General features: G+C 38.1%; 1 protein-coding gene across 4 annotated transcripts; it reads right to left on the bottom strand.

The window, feature by feature from the left end:
• Nucleotides 1–42: 42 nt before the first annotated feature.
• On the bottom strand, nt 43–22,809 carry LOC123551466 (uncharacterized). Of its 4 annotated transcripts, none has more exons than XM_045340424.2 (7): nt 22,600–22,809; nt 18,952–19,092; nt 17,733–17,801; nt 11,858–11,982; nt 8,737–8,832; nt 7,457–8,351; nt 43–212 (listed from the first exon to the last, which is right to left on the bottom strand). In XM_045340424.2, the coding sequence occupies exons 1-7, from the start codon at nt 22,698–22,700 to the stop codon at nt 110–112; spliced, it is 1,530 nt and encodes a 509-aa protein (XP_045196359.2). In that variant the 5' UTR covers nt 22,701–22,809; the 3' UTR covers nt 43–109. The 4 variants fall into 4 exon arrangements, with proteins under 4 accessions (XP_045196359.2, XP_045196358.2, XP_045196360.2 ...); XM_045340423.2 differs by having other exon boundaries at nt 8,686–8,832; XM_045340425.2 differs by lacking the exon at nt 8,737–8,832.
• Between the last annotated feature and the right edge of the window lie 1,035 nt (nt 22,810–23,844).

The raw sequence follows: 23,844 nt of genomic DNA on the forward strand, positions 1-23,844 counted from the left end.
ATATTTATATCTTACAGAATAGTGAACAAATGAAAAGTGGAAAAAAGGAAGACCATGCGTTTCTTTAATATATATATACACGTATATTCAGGTCTAACAATAGATGATATCAGCGAAAGACAGATGAGCTGAAACCATTAAATTTGACACGTCTTGAATACTTCTTATTATCTCGCAGATCTGGAATAGGTTCTGGGTGTTCTAAATGATACCTGAAATAAAAGAATGTTTATTTTAAACTGGACCAAAGTAAATAAAACATTTGTTGTAATGAACAACATAACAAAGTTAACACGAGAGTCAAGAATTAGCTGTAACTTCACATATATTAAGAGAGTGCAATAGAATGGTGTTTTGTTGATTAATCCCCGTGTGCATACAGCATAGACTGTGTTACGAAGCTTGAATCATTCTTACTTACCAGAGGTACATGATGAACCTCTGACGGATGAAAACAAACTATATACTTTTAGTAAACCGTGCGGACAACGTCGTCATTTTCTTGGATCGGTCAGAGTTTAAAAAAAAATCTATCCCGCTAATGCAATCGATCAAAACAAAGAAAGATGTTGAAAAGCGAAGATGATATAAGGCCGAAATCATGCAGTTGTTATTTACCGTTATGCAGTTGTCATAACTTTTCATTCTGTTGTAAAAGTGTGGTATATTTTATATGGTATATATTATAAACTGTTGTGCTTACTTAATTTTAATTCTGATGTGGTCACTTTACATAGTGGTCTTTTTAATTCCATTTTGACGTAATCACACTACATTATGATGTTGTTACTTCTCTGGCAGCCGGTTTTGGTATTTGTCATTCGGCATTATTTACTTGTCATTCGGCACTGGTTATTTGTCATTAGGTACTGGTCACTTGCCATTTGGCACTCAGTCTGGTTACTTGCCATTCTGCACTGTTAACTTGTCATTCGACAGTTTTAATTTGTCATTCGGCACTGTTAACGTGTCATTCGGCTCTGGTAACTTGTCATTCAGCACTGGTAACTTGTCAGCCAGCACAGGTAACTTGTCATTCGGCAGCGGTAACTTGTCATTCGGCATTGGTTACTTGTCAGTCGGCAGTGGCAACTTGTTATTCGGCACTGGCTACTTGTCAGTCGGCAGTGGTTACTTGTCATTCGGCACTGGTTACTTGTCAGTCGGCAGTCGTTACTTGTCATTCGGCACTAGATACTTGTCAGTCGGCAGTGGTTACTTGTCAGTCGACAGTGGCAACTTGTTATTAGGCACTGGTTACTTGTCAGTCGGCAGTGGTATCTTGTCATTCGGCACTGGTTACTTGTCAGTCGACAGGACAGTTGTTAAGGCTTGTCCTTTGGCACTGGCTACTTGTCAGTCGGCAGTGGTTACTTGTCGGTCGGTAGTGGATACTTACCATTTGGCACTGGCCACTTGTCAGTTGGCAATGTTCATTTGCAATTCGGCAGTGATGTACTATATGCGCCATAACGTTGTCACTTCTAACAGTCAAAGATATATGAAAGCATCAACAGGTCACTGGTCATATCTAGTTGTTTACTTGTAGACAGCTTCATCACTTAGTTAATCAAAATAAAGAGGAACATTCATCTTCTGAAAAACGTGCGCGACCTTCATCAGATACTTTAACAAAATCACGGATATCTGCCTTTACGCCATTTCATATCTTTGATTGGTAGAAGTAGAGACGATGCTAGATAGTGTATCAAGCTCATCGTTGCCGAGGGACATATTATGACTGCCGTATGACGAGTAACAACTGCCTACTGACAAGTTACCACTGCAGAATGACAAGTTACCACAGCCAAAGGACAACTTACCACTGCCAAAGGACAACTTACTGCTGACTAATGACAAGTTACCACTGTATAATGACAAGTTACCAGTGCCAAATCAATGCCAAGTTGCTTCTGCTGAGTGACAAGTAACCTCTACTGAATGAACAGTAACCAATGCTAAATGATATGTAATTACTGGCAAATGGCAAGTTACTGCGAACGGTGCCGAATGAAAGTAATTATTGTGTTTGGCGTTCGATAGTACTTAGGTCTACTACAGGACGGCAAGTTTCCTCTGCTAAAGGACAGATTACCACTGCCGAATGACAAGGTACCTCTACAGAATGACAATTTACACAGCCAAATGAATTGTTACCACTGCCGAACGACATATTACCATTGTCGAATGATACGTTACCATTGCCGAATGATATGTTACCATTGCCGAATGACATGTTACCTCTGCCGAATGATATGTTACCATTGCCGAATCACAAGTTGCCACTGTTGAATGACATTTTACCAGTTGCTTCAGCTGAATGACATGTTACCACTGTCAAATGATATGTAGTTACTGGCAAATGGCAAGTTACCGCGAACTTACGATAAGTTGCATTGAAAAATGACAAGAAACCACTGCCGAATCCCAGGTTACCACTACTGAATGAAAAGTAACCACTGCCGAATGACAAGTTGCTAGTGCCGAATGAAAATAATTATCGTATTTGGCGTGGTACAGAATGACAATTTACACTGCCAAAAAAATGACATGTTACCATTGCCGAATGACAACTGTCAAATGACAAGTTGCCACTGCTGAATGACATGTTACCACTGCCAAATGACAAGTTGCCATGCCCTGCTGAATGGCATGTTACCACTGCCGCATAACAAGTTGCCACTGCTGAATGACAAGTTACCACTACAAAATGATAAGTTACACTGCCAAATGACATGTTACAACTGCCGAATGAATGGTCACTGCCACCAAATGACATGTTACCACTGCCAAATGACTAGTTACCACTGCTGAATGACATATTACCATTGCCAAATAATAAGTTATCACTGCTGAATGAACTGTTACCACTGCCAAATCACAAGTTGCCACTGCTGAATGACATGTTACCACTGCCGAATGACATGTAACCACTGCTGAATGACAAGTTTCCACTGCCGAATGGTAAGTTGCCACTGCTGAATGACGTGTTACTTGTGCCAAATAACAAGTTGCTACTGTTACATGCAGTGTTACCACTGCTGAATAACAGGTTGCTACTGTTGATGAAAGACATGTTACCAATGCCAAATAACAAGTTGCCACTGCTAAATGACATGCCACCACCGCCGAATGACAAGTTGCCATTGCTGAATCACATCGCTTACCTAGTTTATACTAATTTAATTTAGGTCGATTGTGAAGCAAATTCTACATCTTATATTAATCACTCTCGACACTTCATTGATCGCGGCCGATGAGGCCGCGATCATTTTGAATAGGACAAGTATATACGTGCTGGGGAAAATATTTCATGATGGACCTGTGAATTCTTTACTTGTGGGTGAAACAGGTCTCATAAGCGTAAATACGACTAGCTTCTACTGATTATAAAACATACCGTACGATTTGTTGTGAATTAACTGTTATTGTACTTTTAGTAGTTCAACCGCCACCCTTGTTTAAGAGCAACATTTAAAAAAGACGTTTTTTTCATCCTCAAGTAATAAGTAAGTAGACTCGCCCAGTTTAATCAATCTAAACGCATACATAGAGCGCTTACTTCACCCGATTTACATTCGGAACATTTTCACGCGTTTCGGGCTTTATTACCTGCAGCCTGAAGGCCGCAGGTATATTGGAATGCAACAAGTAGTATAGCACATGGGGACTGGGTGATTTCACGTGACTTTTTACCGATATGCGATTAGCTTATCGCATTTATGGAACGCCGTTTTTGCAATATAGCTAGCACTCTACATGATATATAGAGAAATGATTGTAACCTGAATTCCTCATTCGTTATTTCATATAATTTATCCAAACTTTCAGCAATGATCAATATTTATACCTTGTTGTGCATAAGGGTTTTTATGTTAATTGCTCTTCAATTTCCTAGATTAGGCCTAAAAAAATCTTTGTTTCCGGTAACATGCTAAAACAAATTAGGGTAGGTAGGTCGGAAATTTTTTTTTTTGGAATTTCTTTTTATTAAGGGAGACTTTTCGGAAATTATTTTTGTGTCAAAAAATGACTACAAATAAGGGGGTTATGCCTTTAGAGCATCAGTAAGTTGATTTCTAACATCCCATGTTTAAAGCATAAAAAGTGCAGTTTTGCAACTTTTTGTTAAAAAGTTGAAAAAAAAAATCTCCAAGGCCATAAAAACATTTAGGGTCGGGCCAAAAATTTAGGGTAGGTCGGGATACCGGAAACGAACAATTTGTTTTACGTCTTATGGTCCCGTGTTGTCAAGCAAGTCCAGGTGAAGGCATGAATCACATTTGTGAAAGCTCTAGTAAAGTATTTCAATAGTCAAGGAATGCGACCAGTTGAGCTAAAAGTTATGTTATACATGAAAGGGAAATATAGTTATTTTTGCTCAAAAAATAACTTTCAGAATTAAGAAATACATAGTTCATATATCTACTTGTAAAGCATGTAGAATGGAGTAACATTTCTTACATTAAAGCGTAATGGCATAATAAAAAACAAAACAAGTACGTTATTCACCCATAAGTTACTATCAACAATTTCTGGTCTGTATAACTTCTGGCCGCAGGAAACCTTTCGACTTGTCGTATTTTTGAACCGTCCAAAGCACTCTACATTAGCATTAGTATGGTGAGGAACGAACGACAACTGTGCTTGGAGATTGCGTCCAAAGATGTTGGAAATGTTTGTCTCATTGTTTATTTTTTTTTTAATAAAAATGTTACTGCTTTAATTTTCTACCACTTTTTTTCCACCCTTGCCTGAAAAAAAACAGTAATGAGTTTGTACACTGTTCAGACAATTGTGCTCTGTTGAAATTTAACCAAACACAAGTTTACCTGCATAAACAGAAAGCGTGATGTCACCATGCGCGGATCCAGAGGGGGATGGGACCGGGGGTCCGGACCCCCTCTGGAAAATCTTTAAAAAAGGAAAGAAGACAAGAAGGAAATAAAATGTTTTTCGAAAAAGGCAACATTAGGACTGCATGTAAAGTATATGCGGCTGCTGCTACATACGACCCCGACATAATTCATATTATTTATCTAAAAGAAACTAATAATTTTACCTTCAAGAAAGCTTGATTTTATCACTTTTCCCAATTTTAACAGGTTAGTCCATAAAACTGCCCCAGAATGCAAAAAATGAAGTGCTAAATTTCAAAATTTCCAGGGTGGTGGGAGGGGGTGGCAGGGGATCGGACCCCCTCTGAGAAAATTGGCTGTGTCCGTGCATGGTCACTATACCTGTCCAGTACTGGACATTATGGTAAACGCTTCTTTCCTGCACAAATGACAATTTCGCAACTTCTGTCCGGTTTGTACAAATTTCTGGCCGCGATAAACCATTTGACTTGTTCCTGATGGAATCCATCGCAATGAGGGTATGAGAGATGAGAAGCCAGTTTCCCTTCTAATGCTGAGTGCTAAGCAAGGGTGCTTCTGGTATCCTTTTTCACGTCTTTGGTATGACGCGGCCGAGGATCGAACCCGCGACCTCCCGCACTCAAAACAGAGGCTCTACCACTACGCTATCAAGGCAGTTACCACTGCCAAATGTCATGTTGCCACTGCTGAATGAAATGTTACCACTGCCGAATGACTAGTTACCACAGTCAAGTGACAAGTTGTCATTGCTAAATAAATGACAATTGCCACTGCTGAATGATATATCACCACTACCGAATGACAAATTGTCTCTGCTAAATGATATGTTGCCATTGCTGAATGACATGTCACCGCTGCCGAATAACAAATTGCCACTGCTGAATGACAAGTTGCCATTGCTGAGTGACATATTACCACTGCCAAATAACAACTTGCCAATGCTGAATGACATGTTACCACTGCCAAATAACAAGTTGCCACTGCTGAATGAAATGTTACCACTGCTAAATAACAAGTTGCAATTGCTAAATGACAACTGCCACTGCTGAATGACAAGTTGCCATTACGACATGTTACCACTGCCAAATAACCACTTGTCACTGTTGAATGACATATTACCACTGCCAAATAACAAGTTGCCACTGCAGGATGAAATGTTACCACAGTCAAGTGACACGTTGCCATTGCTAAATGACAATTGCCACTGCTGAATGAAATGTTACCGCTGCAAAATCGCTATTTACCACAGCCAAGTGACAAGTTGCCACTGCTGAATGACAAATTGCCATTGCTAAATGACAAGTTAACACTGCCGAATGACAAGTTGCCATTGCTGAATGACAAATTGCCACTGCTGAATGACAAGTTGCCATTGCTGAATGACATGTTACCACTGCCAAATGACAAGTTGCCATTGCTGAATGACATGTTACCACTGCCGAATGAAAAGTTGCCATTGCTGAATGACATGTTATCACTGCTAAATAACAACGTGTCACTGCTGAATGACATGTTACCACTGCCAAATAACAACTTGCTACTGCAGGATGACAAGTTGCCACTTCTGAATGGCATGTCACCACTACCGAATTACCATTGCCATTGCCATTGCTGAATGACATGTTAACATTGCCAAATAGCAAGTTAGTTGCCACTGCCGAATGACAAGTTGCCATTGCTGAATGACAAATTGTCACTACTGAGTGACATGTTACCACTGACAAGTGACAACTTGCCACTACCGAATGACAACCTGCCACTGACAAATGTTAAATTACCACTGCTGAATGGCAAGTTGTCACTGCCGAATGACAAATAACCGCTACCGAATAAAAAAATACCATTGCAGAGTGAGTTACCATGGACGGAAGACAGGTAATCCGTGCCAAACGACAATTTTTATTGCCCAATGACAAGTTACCGCAACCATTCAAATCGTGTTTGACGTTCCATACGTACTAATACCTACATGTTTTAAATATGAAAACTCCACATTATTTCGTACTTTCATAACAGAACTTTTCGTCATCCAGTTTTTGTTGTTTTGCAACATCGTGGTTTATACTTTTCGGCATTGTAACAAGACTTTTCGTCATTATGGTTTCGTTTTTTAACTACAATGACAAAAGGTCGAGAAATTGTGAAACTACCATGTTAAAAAGTCGAAACCACGTTGAAATGTCGAAACAACGATACTAAAAACCCAATACACAACAGATGTATTGTAAAGTCGTAACCACCATAGATGTTTTAGTAGGGCTATATTGAAAAATCTAAACCATACTATTGAAAAACCAAAACAATGAAAAAACAAATCCAGACTTGATAATGTCGTAAATTCGAGTTTTCATCACTTCGCAACTTGATGATGGAAAGCTGACAGCATGATTTCAACATTACAGATTTTTGCAAGTTACTTTTAGTGTTTCTGGTTCATTGTGTGTGGCGAGGGTTTAACTGTGACACCACAGAAAACAGAGTAAACAGATGTAAAAATATCTTCAACATTTTTGAAATTCTACAGTAGGTCTCAGTCCTATTGACCTTACGTTCTCGAATGGGAAAATTAAACTTACTTTTTATGAGCATCGCTCTTGTTAGAACTTCCTATGACGTCTGCAATGCATGGTATCCTCAGGTTGTTTTCATCTCTATACATCCAACTATTGCGTCTCGTCTGCTTCATGTTTGGCGGAAGCCCCTTTTTTAATGCCTCCTCTTTATGTTTCTGTGGTACCCAAGGTTGCGTGGGAGTGTGTAACTCCGTGGCAGCATTTACTCGGTAAAGTGACTTCAACTGATCGTTGAACATTCGATTAGGAGTTAAATAAAAGTGTCGATTCTCCAAGTCTGAGGCGTATTCGTTTTGTGTAGACTGCAAGTGGATAGATGATGGAAGTTTGGACTGATACACGTTGGTGAAGATAATTTGTTCATCCCCATAACCTCTATTTTTACTGTTATCTTGCCTGGGTCCAAAAGTGTCCTTAAACGTGCTGTAACCTTCTCTTTGGTTTGAAGGGTTACTCTTTTCATTTTGCTCCTTTTCAGTTTGTATTTGACCCTGTTTATGTTCTGTCTCTAAGTCAGCATTGTTCTGATGGCATACACATGTATCGTTTAAACAATTACAAATCTCTGTTTGTCCGCCCGAGACTTTCAAATCTGATATCAGACTGCAATCATGTTTGTCTTTAGGATCGAGAATGCTATGTTGAGCAGACGACTTTTCTGTTTTCCCGCCACTGTATCCAGTATGGGTTGATTTGGTTGAACTATATTGTCTAGATTGGAACTCAGCAACTTTAGCCTCGAAGCCCGTATTGCATCCTCCGGACCAACAGTAGTGGCATGGGTCAGGGTGATTGTGAATGTGGTTACATGTCGGAGTCTCGATATAGTCAGGACCATTGTCCTGAAGATACTGGGCATCTCGTTGAGCTTTAGCTACCATGAAAGATGTTATGTCCGCTATAATAAAGGAATATAAAATATGCCAAATAACTATAATGCTCTGTATTGTATATTTAAACGTTTCTGGCACATAAAATCAGTTTTGTATGAATTTATGATGCTTTTGATGTAAAAATGGAAATAAATTATATAAAAAAATATAGTGCTCTGTATACACGTGCTTCTTGTCTAACACTGCTGATCACCGCGCAGTTATCACTGAAGTATTCCTTCAAGCAATGTTATAGTTTAACTCTGGAAATATTGAAAAGACAGAGATAAAAGCAAATGAACGACTAAATAATGCTAGAAACGTCTTTCCAACTTGAAGTCATTAAGCTTTGCGATATACCGGCAGAAATATAGCTTTCACATGTCTCACTGAAATCAGTTTTCTCCTCACCTTTAAAGATGGTGTTGTAACGCGTTGTACAATACAAACGTGTATTGTTCTCTTCAATAGCTCTTCTTGTAGCCTCACCAAGAACATGGTCTCCGTCTACAAAGCAACACGACAAGTAGCAAATATTGTTATCGTTTAAAATACAACGGGACAAAAAAAAAAAGAAAACAAAAAACAAAACCCCACATGCAATATGCTTTCAGGTAGCAAAATTATCCAACATGATAAGAATTCAACAAAGGCAACACATATAACAACTGCAGCTGGAACTGCACTTGTACACTGTGTTAACAGAACTGCACTTGCACACTGTGCTAACTGAGCGCATTGTACACTGTAAACTGGACTGCACATGTACACTGTGCTTAATGGTAGCTGACTTGCACACATGATGAACGATGGAACTGACTTGCACACTGTCAACTGGAGCTGCACTTGCACACTGTGTTAACTGGAACTGCACTTGCACACTGTGCTTAACTGGAGCTGCACTTGCACACTGTGTTAACTGGAACTGCACCACTTGCACACTGTGCTAACTGGAGCAGCACTTGCACACTGTGCCAACTGGAGCTGCACTTGCACACTGTGCCAACTGGAGACTGCAGGCATGCTTGACTGCAACAGCACTGCACTTGACTTGACGCACTCAGGATGTTGCACCTGGCACTATGATGCACACTGTGCCAACTGGAGACTGCACTTGCACACTGTGCTCAACTGGAGCTGCACTTGCACACGTGCCAAGGTCTGCGTTAATGTGCCGGAGAGCATGCACCTGTGCAACTGGAGCATGCACTTGCACACTGTGCCAACTGGAGCTGCACTTGCACACTGTGCCAACTGGAGCTGCACTTGCACACTGTGCCAACTGGAGCTGCACTTGCACACTGTGCCAACTGGAGCTGCACTTGCACACTGTGCCAACTGGAGCTGCACTTGCACACTGTGCCAACTGGAGCTGCACTTGCACACTGTGCTCAACTGGAGCTGCACTTGCACACTGTGCCAACTGGAGCTGCACTTGCACATGAGTCCAACTGAGCTCACTGCACCTGTGCAACTGGCGTGAGCTGCACTTGCACACTGTGCAACTGGAGCTCCACTTGCACACTGTGCTAACTGGAGCTGCACTTCACTTGCACACTGTGCTAACTGAGCTCCACTTGCCACACACTGTGCTAACTGGAGCTCCACTTGCACACTGTGCTAACTGGAGCTCCACTTGCACACTGTGCTAACTGGAGCTCCACTTGTACACTGTGCTAACTGGAGCTGCACTTGTACACTGTGCTAACTGGAACTGCACTTGTACACTGTGCTAACTGGAGCTGCACTTGTACACTGTGCTAACTGGAACTGCACTTGTACACTGTGCTAACTGGAGCTGCACTTGTACACTGTGCTAACTGGAACTGCACTTGTACACTGTGCTAACTGGAGCTGCACTTGTACACTGTGCTAACTGGAACTGCACTTGTACACTGTGCTAACTGGAACTGCACTTGCACACTGTGCTAACTGGAACTGCACTTGCACACTGTGCTAACTGGAACTACACTTGTACACTGTGCTAACTGAACAACAACAAACTGGACTTTGTACACTGTGCTAACTGGAACTGCACTTGTACACTGTGCTAACTGGAACTGCACTTGTACACTGTGCTAACTGGAACTGCACTTGCACACTGTGCTAACTGGAACTACACTTGCACACTGTGTTAACTGGAACTGCACTTGCACACTGTGCTAACTCTGAATAGCATCATCCATGAGGAAGTTGAAATGTGTTTGTTTACAGAGGCTATTGCTGTACGTAAACTCTAAATCAATCTATTTAATATTTGGAACGAAAAAAAAAACGCGTCTACTTGCTCTAAATTAATTCATTTGGAAAGAAAAAACAGTCACTGTCCTGATGTATTTGCTCTAGATAAATCTATCTGGAAAGAAGTCGGAGTTATTTATACAAATCAATATATCTGGAAAGAAAAACCCATTCCCCATCGTGAGGTATTTGCTCTAGATTAATCTATTGGGAAAAAAGCAAGATTTATATTTTCGGAAAAGATTCAGTTCTCGTAGGGAGGTATGCTCTAGATTAATTTATTTGTAAAGAAAAAACTGAGTCCCCATCGGGAAGTATTTGCTCCAATTCAACTAATTTGGAAAGAAAACCTTCTGCCGAGAGGTATTTGCTCTATTTATTTGGAAAGAAAAGCTCATGCCTCGTTAGGAGGTTTTTGCTCTAGATTAATCTTATTAGAAAGAAAAACTCAGTCCTCGTTTGGAAGTATTTGTTCTAGATTAATCAATTTGGAAAGAAAAACTCAGTCCTCGTTTGGAGGTATTTTCTCTAGATTAATCAATTTGGAAAGAAATGCTCAGTCCTCGTTTGGAAGTATTTGTTCTAGATTAATCAATTTGGAAAGAAAAACTCAGTCCTCGTTTTTAGGAATTTGCTCTAGATTAATCTATCTGGAAAGACTAACTCAGTCCTAGCTGGGAAGTATTTGTTCTAGATTAATCAATTTGGAAAGAAAAAGTCAGTCCTCGTTGGGAAGTATTTGTTCTAGATTAATCAATTTGGAAAGAAAAGAAAAACTCGGTCCTCGCTGGGAAGTATTTGCTCTAGATTAATCAATTTGGAAAGATGGGAAGTACTTGCTCTAGATTAATCAATTTGGAAAGAAAAACTCAGTCCTCGTAGGGAAGTATTTGTTCTAGATTAATCAGTTTTAGAAAGAAAAACTCAGTCCTCGTTGGGAAGTATTTGTTCTAGATTAATCAATTTGGAAAGAAAAACTCAGTCCTCGTTGGGAAGTATTTGCTCTAGATTAATCTATCTGCAAAGAAAAACTCGGTCCTCGTTTAGAGGTATTTGCTCTAGATTAATCTATCCGGAAATTAACTAAGTCCACGACGAAAGGTATTTGGTCTATATTAATCTTTCTGGAAAGAACAACTCAGTCCTCGTTGGGAAGTATTTGCGGAGAGAAAAACTTGGCCCAGCCTCCGTTGGGCGGAATTAACTCTTCGGGGTTAAAGTAACATGTGATATACTGTAGTAATAAAAGTTTGGTATAACAATAAGACAGAGTTAGTTGGAAAGAAATTACCGTAAAGTCTAGAAGCATCATGCCTTGGAAACATTTCACACTTGTAGTCCCTAGGTACCCGACGGCTTGTATTTGATACTGAATTGCGTAGAACGGTTAGATCGTGATGCATTGGTTTTGGGAACCTTTAAATAAAAAGGAAAAAGTACATCTACGTGTAATAGGATCATATGATGACATTTTTTTAGGTTTGTACGTTAATCCTGCTGTAATGTAATTTTATACATCTGATACATTCTCCTGTTAAAATTATCCCGGAGGATGGTTGAAAATTTATTCCTTTTTTATCACGCCGACACACACACAAATGTATAAAAAAGATTTCAAAAAAAATAAATATATATATATATATCAAAGCTTTATCCATCTACACACGAGACGGAAGTGTCACTATTCTCATTTAATTAAAAATAGATATTGTATACTTAATACAAGCACATTTGTTCAAAAAGTTGTTCAATAGTTGGACCAAAACTTGTCAAAAACACAAAAAGAAAACCTTTCCTTCAAAAGGCTTGTTTTGTTTGGTATATATATTTCTAATGGACAAAGGTCAAAGAAGTATAAAACTTCAGGTATGTGATTTGGCTAGAGAAAACGCACATTGAAGCATATATCATTTGACTGATTCCCACTTTTCTAACTACACACCAGGTTTTTCGTTGATAGCTCTGTAAAATATTAACACATTTCAATGAAAGTTGGACACTTTGCAAGTATGCGATCCTGTAACGAGAAATATGAACTAGTTTTCCAGTGAAAGATTTTTGTGACATAAGCGGCGCAATATTAATGAGCGGAAAAAGAATTCTTATTTATCGATGCAAAACTAATTGCCATTTTACTTATATTGTGACACATATTTGGTCATTTTCCTTCGTAATCATCGGTATCAATGTATTTTGCTGCCACGCCGTCTATTCATGTAGCGTTATTTGTGACTTGAAAATGAAACTATTAACTGATGCTAAATTTCAACTAAACGAGTTGAAAAAATTGTGTGCACCCGTTACGGCTGAATGAGTTTACTGCCGACTGGTATCATTGTTATGTTCCGCCGATTTTAATGAAATATTAACTAAACAGTTCTCACACCCTACAAACGACTGTACTTCCCCTCTTCCTCTTGCGAGTGATCAAACCAAAAAACAGACACGCGGAAGGTAAGATTCGTCTTGAAATTAATTATCTTGCTTTACACTGTATGTTTATTTAAGTTTAACGATATGTCTAACTTAAATGTATGTATATGGTGATATAATAGATGAAACTGACAGTTAATGTTTACAAAATGCTGCCAAAATGTTGACTAATCACACTCATTGCATGAAAATTCACTCGACCAAGTCACGAAATTGATGAACAACACGTCAAATTGATTTGCAATCAAATAATCCACGATGTTTTCTGAAATAAGTATGCATACTCCATAAATATATGTAAATAAGATGTTACATATCTACTGCGTTTTTGAATGAAATTTATTTTGATCTAGTCGGTGAAAAAACATTCACTGTATGCCGACTTGCCAATTTTGATATTTGATCTGAACGCGTATTTGCGAGTGAAACTGTATTCCATTTTGCGAGTACAATAGGCGATGTATGTTCTTTAAAGTCGTAAATAAAATAAAAAAAAATGCATACAAAATTGTCTCTTTTGAGTCGTCATGTATATGGCATTTAATGTTCGGAACTCCTCGTGCTATGCTTGTACTTATCCTTTGGTGGTGGGGCCGTGGAGGGTCTGTGACTCGCTATCCTACTTAATTATATAATGAATTGAATGCTTCAGCATCGTTTACATGCAAGTATTCAGTATTGGTTTTACACATATATATACTATCATAATACAGAATTAGAAACTGAAAGTATATACAGGGTCCCTACTATGTCATGCAATAAATTAACCGTCGTTTCCCTATGGAAATCACGCGAAGAAATGTTACCTGACGATTTCAAAATATCGATGAGATGAGACAAGAGGGGACTATAGGTTGACCCCCGTCTGTGTGCCCGTCTCCAAAAAAAAGTAATCCTCTGATTTTTCAAAAACTATTACACCCGCAAGTATCCTGCGAATGGACGTATAGATAGAAAACGATAACGAAAACATTATCAGAAAAATCGACTAAGTCCTTCTTAGTAATTCAGGGTTTACTTCATGGTAAACCAGTCAACAAGATTCAAAAGTAGTGCAACTATTTTGTCATGAATAGCCTAATGGTTTCACTACCCGATTCCCCCTTTCTCAATAATAACATAAACATGTAATCGTTACAAATACCGTGCGCGAGTAGTACTAATAAGCTTTGATAACGTGGCAGTTGAGTCCAATAAGTCCAAGGGTGTTCAAAGATAATCCGTTATAGAACAATTGTAAAGTAAATATTGTATTTACCTTTTTTGAAAAATAAACAGTGTCGAAAGTATTGAGGTCAACTGACACATTATCAAAGTTTATTTACTACCTGTCAAGATTTAACCGTTCTTTCCATGTTTGAAATAATTTATATTTGATAGTGATAACGCTTGCACACGCCGGGAATCTGTCCTTGCGGATTTAGTCGTTTTCATTGCTAAGTCTGACTCAATCCACTTCCGTTGTTTTAAAAATGGCGTGAGTTGTACCTCGTCCTTGTTTCAATATCATCGGCAAATTCCGACGTTTAAGTCAAAAGCTGTGTGTTATTTGGTAAGTATAAATGTATGAGAAATGATTATCAAATCACGGCGGATAGTCAACACGACGGCTGTATGTCCAGGCGCAGCTAAGGTTCATGTGACTGCACCTACATTGATGCTAAAGAAACACATTTAGGGCAGTGTGTAAGAAACAGGTGCCCTTGTTTTTGACCCTACTCGACCCAGATTTGAACTTTGCCTATTTTAAAGATCATCCGGATTAACATTCTGACCAAGTTTCATAGAGATATTGCCATAATTATGGCCTCTAGAGAGTTTACAGGCTTTTCCTTTGATTTTATCTGGTGACCTAGTTTTTAACCCCACTTGATCCAGATTTTAAATGTCACCTATAGATTATCAAGATTAATATTCTGACAAAGTTTCATTACGATACGATCATAGATGAGGCCTCTAGAGTGTTAACTAGCTTTTTCTTTGATTTGACCTGGTGACCAAGTTTTTGACCCATCTGACCCAGATTTGAATTCGACCTAAATATCATCAAAACTAACATTTTGAAGTTTCATTAATAAATTATCACAAATGTGCCCTCTAGAGTGTTAACTAGCTTTTCCTTTGATTTGACCTGCTGACCTTGTTTTTGAACCCAGATGACCCAAGATCGAACTCGTCCAAGATTTTATTGAGGGTACTATTCTGACCAAGATTAAAGATTGGGCCAAATTGTGATCTCTAGACTGTTAACAACCTTTTCCTTTGATTTAACCTGATGACCTACCTAGTTTTTGAGCCCAGATGACCTAATATCGAACTCGTCCAAGATTCCATTGAGGGTAACATTCTGACCAAGTTTCATTGAGATTGGGCCAAAAGTGTGACCTCAACAGTGTTAACAGTCAAATTGTTGACGACGGACGACGACGACGGACGACAGACGACGGACACAGGGTGATCAGGTGAGCTAATAAACCCTCATTTTTTTTCCTCTAATGGCACTTCTGCTTGTTAAATGGGGACTTATTTCATTCGCAGAATGTATTTTCAGTAAATAAGACAACTTTCATGTTAAATTTCGTGTGTTTATGGCAAATACAAAGACAAAACTAAAATAGAGCTGTTTACTGTGCGATGCTGTCATGAAAACGATCCACAAAGGATTAGTGGATTCAATCTGGCGCCGTTTCACTACAAATCACCCCATTTACTGATATATCGGTTTGAAGGGGTTGAAATTCTAGAAAATATAGTTTGTGTGCGAAAACCAATCGTCTCATTGGGGGTTCCATGATGGAGAAATTTGTCCCAATTTTATTTCAGAATCCCTTACTGCATAAAAAGTTATGGCACGGACACGAAAAACAGACTCTGTTTCACCTTTAGGCTAAGTGTCACATTAAAGAGAAAAGGAAAAGAGTAAGACGGACGTTAACTACATATTGCCGATGTTTGTGTGTAAACTTTGAGAGAGGTAGGTGTAATAGTATTGAAGTAATTGCACAACCAAATTTATGAGGACACACATACAAACAGACCGAACAGACAGACCGCACGGTGACTGCTATATACCACCCTCCTTCAAACTTCGTTTGCGGGTTATAAGTATGAAGAAATACTACAGGAGCATAGGAAACGCCGATATTTTATAAATAAGTCACTCGCAAACAGGCATACAGTCTTTTTACGAAACTCGCAAGCACTTGTACAGTCCTTGAGCAAGCTTGCATACAGTGAGGAAATAACACCGAATCTTCTTTCATTGACGGTTATAAACAAATTGGAGAATTAATCAATGATTTGATTTTATTTACCAAACTTGTATTGTCTTTATCCAGAAACAGTGGAATTTACAGAAAGTCTTTCCCTTCAAGCAAGAAAATATGTACTTTTGACCCCGACAATGTACAATTTCTGGACAAAATCAGTGATGAATCGAGTTTTTTGCTATAATTCTACCTGTAATCAGACTAACACATTATATACAGAAACAGATCATGTTCAGCCTCCGATAAAATATAAATATACATATCTTCAAAGCAAATCAGTCACTTTAAAATGCTGTTTTTCAAATTTTAGCTGTCGGTTTATTGTTTTGATCACTCGCAAGAGGAAGAGAGGATGTACAGTCGTTTATAGGGTGTGGTTCTGTGTTTCAAGGAAATGTTGTGAAATACACAAGTTTTGAAAACTTGAACTGGAAAATATCTTGACATAGTAGCCATCTTGAATTTCTTCTTTAAGTCTTAACAAACATTTTAAAGTACCTACTTAGATGAATTAAAATTTGCGTTGAATTTATTGTTTATTTCACCAACAACAGTTTTTTTTGACGAAAAATCTAACGTAGCTTAAATTTTGTAAACAATTCTGAAAAACCGAACAGTTTAAAGCAGCATGCCTCCAGACCGTTCGACAACAAAGAAAACATTTATTTTAGATATCTTGAAATAAATGTTATATTACTTAAGAAGGCTTTAAAACTTAATTACTGACAAATTTTATGTTAAGGAAACACTTGAGAATTTGTTGTTTTTACTACTTTTTACGATGAAAATTAAAAAGCATTTGTCATGCTTTTACTCCAGGTAAACTGTCTCGATTATAAATATCTATATTTTGGAGACACTATTCACTATTTCAGCTATAGCACTATTGGTTACGACGACGGGAAAATGTCTTTATTGCCGCGGCGGTTCGGGGTTCGATTCCCCACGCAGTCATCTTTTTTTTCTTGATTTGGAACTTTTAAAATATTTTAGAAACAAAAATTCATCTTCTAATGTTCATAATATGATCAAACTTCAATTTGAAAGAAAGATTATTTTTAGCTAAAGCTGGAGGCATGCTGCTTTTAGAGGAAAAAAATAACAAAATAATTATCAAGCTTTAAGCTATTTAACGAAAATGTCATCCTTAAATATTTAACGAAAGTTTTGAACAACTGGGCCAGTGTGTCCAATTTTCATTCAAAACTGTCCAATTTGGTAAAATTTTATAAAACCAAAAACCAGAAAGTTGTTGAGCATATCTTCACAAAGCAAATATCAACGCCAGGTTAGCCAAAAGTGAAAGCACGCAAGTGAAATATTTTGCTTATTAAAACATGATGTTTGTCCTATCCATACAATGTAACATGCCGCTATATTGAGCAGCACGTCAGATAAATTATGGAAACTCAAAATATCAGTGAAATATCTACTTTTGGTTTAAAAGATTCAAATTATACTTACATATATCCTTCATACTTTAAATGGTCGGGATCTTCTGCTACTGGATGGCAAGAAGCGATGTTAGTGCTACTGAAAATTGAACAAACAATACATAAGATCTTCCACGGGAAACAGCAACAATAATGTCTTCTGATGACATAGACACGCCAGTCGGAAATGCCCGACTCCGCTCTAAATTATCTTAATGGCGGTCAGGATTATGATGATTAGTTTTACCATCACAATTATCATAATCAAAAACAATTGCAGCAGTAGAAAACAGTAGCATGATACGAATATTGTACGACAGAAATATGCCGAACAAGCATATAATAACCGGTCTATACATTTTATTTATCAAAAAAGCTTATATCCCGCTGTAATACGGCCAAACGTGCTACATGCCAAAAAAATGCTGAATAACATAATACACAACAACGGCTAATCCGAAAGTTAAGATTTTTATGATAATGAACTGCCTACTTGTAACTTGTAACGCGATATAGATATGCATTGTACTTTTCTTGCATGTATTAGATACGTACTTTAGCAAAGTTACCATGTTTGTTTGTTTTGGGTTTAACGCCGTTTTTCAACAGTATTTCAGTCATGTAACGGCGGGCAGTTAACCTAACCAGTTTTTCCTGGATTCTGACCATACAAACCTGTTCTCCGCAGGTAACTCCCAACTTCCCCACATGAATTATCAGAGGTGGGGGGACGAATGATTTCAGACAAAATTTGCTTTCATCAAATCGTCACGGAGAAACATACGCCCCGACCGAGATCGAACTCGGGACCCAGCGATCCGTAGACCAACGTTCTCCCTACTGAGCTAAGCGGGCGGGTAAAATTACCATGAATGCGGCTGTCGGCAATTCTATATAGCCCAACAAAAAACGCCTTTAAAAAATAGGATAGGATAGGATAGGATAGATCCCATGGGATGGGATGGGGATGGGGATGGGGATGGGATGGGATGGGATACGATACGATACGATACGATACGATACGATACGATGCGATGCGATACGATACGATACGATAAGATCGATCGATTGAAGAAAATATATTTTACTGAATATTCATTAAAATATAAATCAAGAATAAACTTTCATTATTGTCCGTTTGGATATTGCATTGTAATTTATAATTATAGCTTATACGAAATGAAACGCAGAATGTAAATAAATACATCCGCGGCAAACCCTCAAACAGAAAACACTGCTATACCACATACTATCTACGATATCCGCCGTTGGCAGCACCATACTCCAATCTCTCAATGTCCTCATCCTCACCCCATCGTGAACGGGCAATTCCGTGCCATCGGATAGTGTAGCCCGGAAGTGGAGGTAAACTGGTACATAGGTCATTTATTCTGAAAAGTAATAATACAGCTAATTTTGCATGGACTGTTTACACAAAATGTGCATACAGAATACCCTGTCAATGAAGATCACCCTTCTGGGAGATAAAAAGTCATATTTATTGGCCTGAAGCCTTTATTCTCGGGAAAAAATACAATGTAAATAATAGGGAACAAAACCAGCGGTATTTACAGCCAGATGCTCTCTGTGTACAGACTGGCTTCGGCTAATGTTTGACTGTACATATTTTGGTAGTTGTAGTCACAGAGCGGCGGGCCTACATTTAAAACCCATTTTCGCAATTGTCGTTTTCTTGAAATAAGATTTTCGTACGCTGGTATGTTTAGGACATATGTTATTATTTTCTTAAGATTAAATTATCTCGTGCGCAAGACATATTATCTTGAGCTATCAACATCTTATCTTGTGCGCACGACATCTTATCTCGAGCGATCAACATATCATCTTGAGCGATCAACATCTTATCTTTAGCGATCAACATCTTATCTTGAGCGATCAACATCTTATCTCGAGCGATCAACATATTATCTTGAGCGATCAACATCTTATCTCGAGCGATCAACATATTATCTTGAGCGATCAATATCTTATTTCGTGCGCACGACATCTTATCTTGAGCGATCAACATCTTATCTCGAGCGATCAACATATTATATTGAGCGATCAACATATTATCTTGAGCGATCAACATCTTATCTTGAGCGATCAACATACTATCTTGAGCGATCAACATATTATATTGAGCGATCAACATCTTATCTCGAGCGATCAAAATATTATATTGAGCGGTCAACATATTATCTTGAGCGATCAACATCTTATCTCGAGGGATCAACATATTATCTTGAGCGATCAACATCTTATCTCGAGCGGTCAACATCTTATTTCGTGCGCACGACATCTTATCTTGAGCGATCAACACCTTATCTCGAGCGATCAACATATTATCTTGAGCGATCAACATATTATCTCGAGCGATCAACATCTTATCTCGAGCGATCAACATATTATCTTGAGCGATCAACATCTTATCTTGTGCGATCAACATCTTATCTCGAGCGCACAACGTCTTATTTATATATATTAAGGCCCTTTGTGTGTGCATTTAGGTCATCAGTAAAACATACGGACAAGTTGTTAATTAGGGTCAGGCCTATTCCGCTGTTATTTGAACTTCCCACAAGTACATGTACAAGCTGGAAAGCAATGCATATAATTGGTCATCCTATCAACATAACCAATGATGCATACTGCATGTTAGAACAGCAACAAGTTTCAGTTCGACTGATAAATTCGCGCAGAAAAGTTGCATGTATGAATTAAGGAAAACAAGGAAAATCGTTTAATATATGGGCGAAGTATGGAAACCCTGGAGAGACAATTGATTTTCGTACTTCCCACTTCTGACTTCTAACATTTGCACTTCTCATTTCCAACGTCTTGATTTCTTTCTTCTAACTTTCGCACTTCTGACTTCTAACTTCCACACTTCTGACTTCCAACTTCCTGACTTTCAACTTCTGATTTCAAACTTCCACACTTCTTACTTCCGACTTCTTGATTTCTTACTTCCTTCTTCTTACTTCCGCACTTCTGACTTCTAACTTCCGCACTTCTAACTTCCAGACTTTCGACTTCTGATTTCCAACTTCCACACTTCTTACTTCGACTTTTGACTTCTTATTTCCCCCCTTCTAACTTCCGCAAGTCTGACTTCTAACTTCCGCACTTCTGACTTTTACTTCCTGCCTTTTGACTTCTGATTTCCAACTTCTACACTTCTTACTTCCGACTTCTTGACTTCTTACTTCCCTCTTCTAACTATCGCACTTCTGACTTCTGACCTCCACACTTTTGACTTCTAACTTCCTGACTTCCAAGTTCAGCACTTCTGACTGCCAACTTTCCTTTTTAGGAAATCGGAAGTAAGAAGTGTAGAAGTTGGAAGTATGAAGTCAGAAAGCTGGAAGTCAGAAGTGCGGAAGTTAGAAGTCGAAAGTGCGAAAGTTAGAAGAAGGAAGTAAGAATTCAAAAGTCGGAAGTAAGAAGTGTGGAACTTGGAAATCAGAAGTCGAAAGTCGGGAAGTTGGAAGTCAGAAGTGCGGAAGTTAGAAGTCAGAAGTGTGGGAAATCAAGAGTTGGAAGTGAGAAGTGCAAAAGTTAGAAGTCAGAAGTGGGGAAATACGGGAAATCAATTGTCCCTCCAGGGGTTCCAAAAGCGAAGCCTACATAATATTTTTTTTTTTCAAGGGCTTAAATTTATTTCTTTGCATCCATCACTGATTTTTGCTGCCATTCTTTATCAGTTTCCGTATTTAAATGTCTAACCCCCGCAAACATGTGAAACGGTTATAAGTTTAATCTAAATAAAAACAAAAACGGTGGCAGCCGTATGCTTTTACTAATGATCGAATTTTACACAAAGGTCCTTAATAGATATTGATAAGATGACCGAGAAAAGATGTTGATCGCTCAGATAATATGTTGATCGCTCAAGATAATATGTTGATCGCTCGAGATAAGATATTGATCACTCAAGATAATATGTTGATCGCTCAAGATAATATGTTGATCGCTCGAAAAAAGATGTTGATCACTCGAGATAATATGTTGATCGCTCAAGATAAGATGTCGTACGCACGAGATAAGATGTTGATCGCTCGAGATAATATGTTGATCGCTCAAGATAAGATGTCGTGCGCACGAGATAAGATGTTGATCGCTCAAGATAAGATGTTGATCGCTCAATATAATATGTTGATCGCTCAAGATAAGATGTTGATCGCTCAAGATAATATGTTGATCGCTCGAGATAAGATGTTGATCGCTCAAAATAATATGTTGATCGCTCAAGACAAGATGTCGTGCGCACGAGATAAGATGTTGATCGCTCAATATAATTTAATCCTAAAAAAATAATTGCATGTCCTAAACATACCACCGTATTTTCGAATATATCGGGATTTAAAAAAAAATGTCACCTTCTTCATGTTGGTCTACAGACTACAGGCTACAGGCGGGGCGTATGTTCTCCGTGACGATTTGATAAAAGACATTGTGTCTGAAATCAGTCGTCCTTCGCCTCTGATAATTCATGTGGGGAAGTTGGCAGTCACTTGCGGAGAACAGGTTTGTACTGGTACAGAATCCAGGAACACTGATTAGGTTAACTGCCCGCCGTTACATAACTAAAATACTATTGAAAAACGGCGTTAAACCCAAAACAAACAAACAAATCTTCATGCATGCCCTAGAATAGTAACAGAACGTTTGTAATGAGCAGAAGCACTTCAAATATTTTGTAACGCAAGCAGTTTTTAAGAACTTACAAATACCTTCTAAAGCAGGATTTTGACCGTCTTGAGCCAGGAATTCGTCCGCCTTTTGTAAAACTTTCCAAAGAATTCTTTCGGGCGAAGCAGCAAATTTATGCCACTAACGGATTGGAGGACACGTTGATACAAGAGACGTAAAAATATCAAAAGCGTGCTACTTACGTGGTATAGGGGAGTGGCTCTCTACAGGCTAAAAGTCTACCGTTACTTATTAGCGGCAACTGGTTTAATGTGCTCATTTCTTTAACGGCTATCGCCGCCATATGTAACAAAGCACTGGGTGACTAAATCCAATTTTTTTTACAGCATTTTATTTTAAGTAAGTTAAAAGCGAAGACATTTACTATTGATTCGGCGTAACTAACGTCAGCGGATCCAGTTGTCAACGACATTTAATATGACGTCATAACAAAAAAATGGCGGTACTTTATAAAACATATAGTGTCCCACTTAATGTTATAGGGATTACAGATCTTATAGGTTAATATGAAAACAAGGTTATGTCAGTATTATATAAGCATAAATCTCACTAACAAATCTCTTTCATTTTTACATGTTTAACTTATTACCCCACCCACTTTATTTTCAATGGAAAAACATATTTAGATCTACAAAAAAAGGTTTTTCAAAATATTTTGCAGCTTTAATGACACACAAAAATTCTTCAAAATGGAAAGAAAAAATTTTGGGGTCACCGTGCATCTAAAAGAATTATTAAAAAAAAAACTTAAAAACTAATGAGTTTTGATATTTTTTGTTCTGTTTGTTTTAATTTATATTTTCTAGATAATATAAAGTGCTAACTTTAAAACTTTTATTTCAATTATAGCTTATCATTATATGTATCAGTCAGGAAAACTCTCAAAACCAAACATGATCTACTTTAATAGATATTTGAAATTACCTACCCCTACCTCATCGTAAATTTTGTGTCAATTTTAGGCAAATGCCAGACAAAAATAAGGGTTTTTTTTTTTCGCAAAAAATAGAATCTATTTGGTTAAATAGTACATTATTGGTCATATTTTAATTATTTACATTAATTTTTGCCAAAACTTGTTAGAAAGCAATATTCAAAGTAACATTTTAGCCTTTGTATAGTTTATATATATTTATGTATTCGGTGAGCACACTGGCCATAGCTTTATCAGATCAAGTGGTTCCAACGTTGTTTGAGCGGTGAATTTTACGCCGATCAGATCGAGAAATATGGCCGATACTACAAATTTCCGGTCTTGTAAGTATAATTTAAAGGAATTTCTACCCGTTAAATAACGAATCAAATGAAAACAAAGGGCGCAACTGGAGCGCAAATGTGTCTATGTTTTAGCACATGTGTCCATTTAGCTGAGATTTTTGACAGTTTTTGACTATATCGCCTCAAATATAGTGTTTATCGGGAACAAG

Source organism: Mercenaria mercenaria, chromosome 4 (genome assembly GCF_021730395.1).
Source record: "Mercenaria mercenaria strain notata chromosome 4, MADL_Memer_1, whole genome shotgun sequence".
NCBI classification, from domain to species: domain Eukaryota; kingdom Metazoa; phylum Mollusca; class Bivalvia; order Venerida; family Veneridae; genus Mercenaria; species Mercenaria mercenaria.

Coding starts and splice junctions, on each gene's coding strand:
- LOC123551466 (XM_045340423.2), bottom strand. CDS start 22,700: ATGGCGGCGATAGCCGTTAAAGAAATGAGCACATTAAACCAGTTGCCG. Junction 19,093..22,599: donor GAGCCACTCCCCTATACCAC/GTAAGTAGCACG, acceptor ATTACTTTTCAG/AATAAATGACCTATGTACCA. Junction 213..7,456: donor AAGAGCGATGCTCATAAAAA/GTAAGTTTAATT, acceptor CTTTTATTTCAG/GTATCATTTAGAACACCCAG.